This window comes from Trematomus bernacchii, unplaced genomic scaffold, assembly GCF_902827165.1.
Source record: "Trematomus bernacchii unplaced genomic scaffold, fTreBer1.1, whole genome shotgun sequence".
In the NCBI taxonomy this organism is placed as follows: Eukaryota; Metazoa; Chordata; class Actinopteri; order Perciformes; family Nototheniidae; genus Trematomus; species Trematomus bernacchii.
Window position 1 is genome coordinate 33,731 of NW_022987622.1, and position 6,806 is coordinate 40,536.

The following is a 6,806-nucleotide window of genomic DNA, read 5'->3' on the forward strand; positions in this document are numbered from 1 at the left end:
TTTATTGTGAAATTAAAATAGAACGGTAAAAGAATAGTTTCCGGTCTATTCTGAGGCCCGATCTCTGTAGATAAATAAAGAACTACGACAGATGTGTAATGTTTAATGCAGCCAAACCATTCATTACAATGCATTCATGTGATGACTTTCAAAGAGTAAAGCAAGCACTGCTGAATAAAGTATGATTTGATCTTTTACGAAACGTTTTTTTCATTGGAATGCAGTTGGAGGTCAACCAATCACAGAGCTTGAGGCAAAGCGGAACAATAGCTGAGGATTCTGGGTAGTGTAGTGTCTTCGGCCATCCTAAACTCTGAACAAATATTTGTTTCTCCGAATTGAAAGTGGAAAATACAAAAGCATTGTACACAATTTAAACACAATCAATGTTGTGTAATTAACAAGGATAATCTGGTGTTTTTGAGTCGATGAGTAGTGCAGATATCACTGTAAAATCAATCGACAGTAAGGGGAATACTTACTTCCGGGTGTAAAATCCTCCGTTATCCAATGGGAATGGACGCTCAGCTCTTTGGGTCCGTAATACAATAAAGGGGACATGATCAAATAGGAATATAATTATCTTTTAAATAACGTTAACTAAAGGGAACAATCTATTTGACACAGCTGAAGCTCTGGCCTTCCTTAAAAACGAACTAATTTAATAAAAATCACAGTTGTATTACACACAATGCACTGTTTTTTGAGAACAAACATTGGTGAATAATGCACCATAATACATTCTGACGAAAAATAAAAATTATTATGAATAAAAATAAAATAAAAGAAGCCTCTCGTGAGTTACTACAAGCTATAAAGTAGATTTTAAAAACGTTTTATAGAATAAAAGCTCACTGCTGGACGTTGTAGAAATGAGTGTGTGCACCACGACAAAGGAGCCTCATTCACTTTACATTGGGGTTGTTTGCGTGGTGCAGACACGTAAATGTAGCAAAGTTCGTGACTCCACCACGCACTGCTGTTAAGGAGTCGTGGTGGAGTCACGCATTCTGGTGAGACCAGGTTGTGTTCTTGTGTTGGTGGATAAAGCAGACTGCTCCGTGTTTGGTGTTGCTGTGCCGCTGTGCCGCTGTCACGTCTGTTCCCTGATCTCTGCGTCACCGACCGATTTGATATTAAAGTGACAGAAAAAAAAACGTTATAGTAAAGCCGCGGCCGGAAAATCAGGAAGCAACGTCACTATGCTATAATCGATTATCTTCCGTCACTGCATCGATACCGAATCGTCCACGTCCGCATCGCAATGCATCGTTGAAACGATTATTTTCAACACCCCAAGAACACATGCAGCGTTTTATTCCTCTTCCTGGTTAATTTGTTTTTGAATAGGTATACTGTTGTAGAGCATAGACAGTACGCTGTTTATAAAACATTTAAACTCAGTCTCTTTTTGTTGTTTTATTGTTATAATTACATTCTCAGAGCATTTTCCTCATGTTTCCTTCTCTTCCAGCAGATAGTGGTCTGCAGGAGGTTTTAGATGAACATAGGCTCAGTCTGAGGAGGAGATGTGAACGTGTGACTGAAGGAACTGATCAAAGTGAAACCCTCCTCAACAGGATCTTCACTGAGCTCTACATCACACAAGGCCAGAGTGAAGAGGTTAATACCCAACATGAGGTGAGGCAGCTGGAGACAGCTTCCAAGAAGAAGCCCCTCCATGACACTCCAATCAAGTGCCAGGACATCTTTAAAGCCTTACCTGACCAACAGACTCTCATCAGAGCGGTCCTGACCAACGGAGTGGCTGGAGTTGGAAAAACCTTCTCAGTGCAGAAGTTCACTCTGGACTGGGCCGAGGGTTTGGAAAACCAAGATGTCAGTCTGGTGGTCCCGCTCTCCTTCAGGGAGCTGAACCTGATCAAAGGTGAGCAGTACAGTCTTCTCAGGCTGCTCCATGTTTTCCATCCAACCTTACAGAAGGTCACAGCAGAGCAGCTGGCTGTCTGCAAAGTGCTGCTCATCTTTGACGGCCTGGATGAAAGCAGACTTTCTCTGGACTTCAGAAACAATGAGGTTGTGTCTGATGTCTCACAGCAGTCCTCAGTCAACGTGCTGCTGACAAACCTCATCAGGGGGAAGCTGCTTCCCTCGGCTCTCGTCTGGATAACTTCCAGACCTGCAGCGGCCAATCAGATCCCTCCTGAGTGTGTGGACAGGGTAACAGAAGTACGAGGCTTCACTGACGCCCAGAAGGAGGAGTACTTCAGGAGGAGATGGAGTGATGAAGAGCTGTCCAGCAGAATCATCTCTCACATCAAGAGCTCCAGGAGCCTCCACATCATGTGTCTGATCCCAGTCTTCTGCTGGATCACTGCTGCAGTTCTGGACCACATGTTGACTACAGACCAGAGAGGAGAGCTGCCCCAGACCCTCACTGACATGTACTCACACTTCCTGCTGGTCCAGACCAAGAGGAAGAAGCAGAAGTATGAAGAGGGACATGAGACGAGTCCACAGCAGCTGATGGAGGCTGACAGGGAGGTTCTTCTGAAGCTGGGGAGGCTGGCGTTTGAATATCTGGAGAAAGGAGACATCATGTTCTACCAAGAAGACCTGCAGCGCTGTGGTCTTGACGTCACCGAGGCCTTGGTGCACTCAGGAGTTTGTACACAGATCTTCAAAAGAGAGAGAGTGATCTTTGAGAAAACAGTCTACTGCTTTGTTCATCTGAGCATTCAGGAGTTTCTGGCTGCAGTCTACATGTTGCACTGTTACACCAACAGAGACACAGCGGTACTGAAGGACTTCCTGCAGAGAGACTATAGCAACATCAGAGATCAGGATTACCCATCCCTGGATGACTTCCTGAACGGAGCCATGGAGAAATCCCTCCAAAGTAAAAATGGCCACCTGGACCTGTTTGTCCGCTTCCTCCACGGCCTCTCTCTGGAGTCTAACCAGAGACTGTTAGGAGGCCTGCTGGGTCGCACAGACAACAGACCAGAAACCATCCAGAGAGCCATCAGCAACCTGAAGGAGATGAGCAGTTCTTCCTCTCCTGACAGGAGCATCAACATCTTCCACTGTCTGACAGAGATGAAGGACCACTCAGTACATCAGGAGATCACAGAGTTCCTGAAGTCAGAGAACAGATCAGAGGAGAAACTCTCTGTGATCCACTGCTCTGCTCTGGCCTACATGCTGCAGATGTCAGAGGAGGTTCTGGATGAGTTGGACCTGGATCAGTACAACACATCAGATGAGGGACGACGGAGACTGATTCCAGCTGTGAGGAACTGCAGGAAGGCCAAGTAAGTCCAGATGTGATTAACTTGATAAACTAATGTGGATCAGGAGTTTAATTATTCAAACAAACACTATAACATTTCTGCTGTTTAAATACTGAGAGAGCAAAATAAAACCAACACTGTTCTTCTATTTATTTATAATAATAGTTAAACTGAAGCGTTCCTCTCTTCATATTGAGTGATGGAGGCGACATGTCAAACACATGAAGGACTTGAGAGGTTTCTCAGCATGTGATCACACCACACAGCAGGACTTACAGTTATCACAGAAACATGTTATTATTACTTTCTAGTAGTTTCTTTATCATTAAACACGTTTTTATCACAATGTGTTAGAGTTTAAAATCAGATCTATATCATTTCCCACCAATAACAGAGTTATGTCTTAATGCTGATATACTGGGAACATCTGATGGTATCGAGTTGAACATATTGAAACTTTATTGGTTTGTTAATTGTGTTTGTGTGCGCAATAAATGTTCAGCTGCTCAGAGAAGCCAAAACATCCTTCATCCATCATTCACATCCACATATTAACTAACATTTAAATATGTACATCTCTAATATTGTCACGTGATTCATTTAATTTCTGTTTCTTTTGGTAACAGTCAGTGACAGCAGGAGCACAGACATGTGATCAGATCACACTGACAACTCATTACACTCTATTATCATATATTATTATATATTATATTAAATGGACTAACAGCAAATGTCTATCAGAACATGTCAAATATTTTTTCATCAAATGCTTGATGTTAATATAATGTTTCCTCTTTTTAACACATGTTGTAATATATGTTTTATTATAGACTTACTGGCTGGGGACACTATGGACTCTCAGAGACTCACTGTGAAGTCGTGGTCTCAGCTCTGAAGTCTGAGCCCTCCCATCTGAGAGATCTGGACCTGAGTGGCATCCATCTGAAGGATTCAGAAGTGGAGCTGCTGAGTTCTGGACTAAAGAGTCCAAACTGCAGACTGGAGGCTCTCAGGTCAGTTCACTGACTGCAGTTCATATTGATCTGTTTGTGTTAAGGATTTTCTGAATTTGAACAAATACAATGTTGCTGCCCTTTTTATAGACTTATCCAAGGCATTTGATACTGTGGACCATGGCATTCTAGGCCAGAAGTTATCTTATATAGGCCTGTCTGACCAAGCTGTTGGTTGGTTTGCAAACTATCTTTCGAATCGCAAGCAATGTGTAAAATTCAGCGGTCTCTCCGCAAGCTTTCTTAATTTAACCAGAGGTGTTCCTCAAGGTTCGGTCTTGGGACCGACCCTTTTTACTATTTATATAAATGATGTGGGTCAAAGTATTGATGCCTCTGTACATCTATATGCAGATGATACTGTTGTGTACTGTTGTGCTAGCACTGTTGCCCTTGCATTTGAACGTCTGCAGTCTGCTTTTGACACTTTTCAGTCACATCTGTTCCACCTTAGGTTGGTGTTAAATTCAGATAAGACAAAAGTCATGTTGTTTTCCAATAAGAAAAGGTTACCAACTGTTCTTCCCTGCATCATGTCTGCACAGCATAACCCCATTGAAGCTGTTAACACCTACAGATACTTAGGCATTACTATAGATGACAATCTCTGCTTCAAACCACATATTGACTATCTCTTAAGGAAATTGAAATTAAAACTGGGATTCTTTTTTAGAAATAAGGCCTGCTTCTCCACAAGTGCGAGGAAACGGCTTGTAGCTGCCACATTTTTGCCGCTCTTGGACTACGGGGATGTTGTGTACATGAACGCCTCAGCTCACTCACTTCATCTGCTGGACGCTGTCTACCATGGGGCTCTGAGGTTCATAACCAACTGTAAACCCCTCACACACCATTGCACGCTGTACTCTTTAGTCAACTGGACATCATTATCAATGCGCAGATCACTGCACTGGTACAAACTCATCTATACCGCTATGCTTGGACTGCTGCGCCTCTACATATCCACTTACATATCACACAAACAGTACAGCTATAGCCTACGATCTCAAAATGACATCACTCTGTCCGTCCCCTCAGTTCGCACGGAGCTTGGGAAAAAAGCCATATCATACTCTGCCCCCTCGACCTGGAACACACTTCAGCAGGAACTTAAGCTGACCAGTTTGATACCCATCACAGATTTTAAACTAATTTAAAAAAAGCTGGAGAAATCATCTGTGGGTGTTTGCACCTGCAATATCTGAATACTTTATATGGATTTCAATGACTACTTTTTTACGATGTTGTATTTTATTGTTGCCTCTGTGTTTAGTGTCCTGTCTGTCTGTAACTTTGTGTGGTAGTGTTACCACTGACAGGTCTCTCTTGCAAATGAGACCTTGTGTCTCAATGAGATTTTACACCTGTATAAATAAAGGCTAAATAAAAAATTTTTTTTATTTTTATTTGTTCCATGTTTGCTAATGACTGAATATTGATCAGAGTAACAGAGAGAAGGTGAATGTGTGAGGGAGAGAGTTTGAGCTTCCACAGACTCACTCTGTGCTCCATGAGTCAGTGGAGATGCTGTCAGTACTGATGAGCTGTGAGGGAGATGAAGGAGTTGTTCAACATCTGATCAAAGTTAAAGTTCCAGATTATCAGTGGATTGTTTCTGCATCATCTCTGACATTAAAACCCTGTTTCACTCTGAACAGATTATTAAACCTGGAGTTATTTCAAACAGGAACATTGTTTTCTAAAGTTACATCATGTTTTCTTTATTCAGACTGGAGCACTGCAGTTTGTCAGAGATCAGCTGTTCTGCTCTGATCTCAGCTCTGAAGTCCAACATCCATCTGAGAGATCTGGACCTGAGTCACAACAACTATCTGAAGGATTCAGGAGTGGAGCTGAGAGATCGTCTGGAGAGTCCAGACTGCAGACTGGAGACTCTCAGGTCAGTTCACTGACTCTCTGTTACTGCTGGAGATCTCACATGTTCACTTTGTAATTGAACCTCATTTATATTCATTAATAATTTACAGCCATAAAGTTGTAAATATTCTTTTATTCATATTTCATTTTTAAGAGTAAGAAGAAAGAACTGCAGACATACATGTTGACTCTTTCTTAAAGTAACTGTAATAGATGTTAGTTGTAAAAAGTAAATCTATGTATTTAATATTTAGTAAACGATAACGTCTGAATAAAGGTCATCTGAAGTCATTTTAGTTTGACATTGTGATGGGAATTTATTCATCAAATGTGAGAGAATCAAAGCATTCAGCTGTCTTTGTGGTATTTTATTTCTTGAAGAAAGTTCAGTCAGTCACACAGAGAGCATACAGTCTGCAGAGAGGAAGACGAAGAGTAGAGTTTGGGTTGCATATTTAAACACAGAAGCCTTGTCTCAATACCCCTCCTCGACTCCTCTCTTCCCCTCCTCCGGGACTTGACCCGGAAATCGATCAAGACACGCCATTTTGAAGGACGTTTTTTTGAGGGGTGAGGGAGGAGGGGTGCGGGAGGAGACCAAAGGGAGGATACACGAGAGCAGACTACGCGGAAGTGTTTTCACTACTCGCGTATAAAAGCC

At 42.2% G+C, this 6,806-nt stretch overlaps 1 protein-coding gene across 1 annotated transcript; it reads left to right on the forward strand.

Moving 5' to 3' along the window:
• Nucleotides 1-1,572: 1,572 nt before the first annotated feature.
• LOC117484362 (protein NLRC3-like) lies at nt 1,573-6,416 on the forward strand (the record flags this gene model as incomplete). The annotated part of the gene is made up of 4 exons (XM_034132820.1): nt 1,573-3,275; nt 4,085-4,267; nt 5,997-6,013; nt 6,400-6,416. Coding segments are annotated over 4 exons (1,920 nt in total), but the record flags the coding sequence as incomplete, so codon positions are not given.
• Between the last annotated feature and the right edge of the window lie 390 nt (nt 6,417-6,806).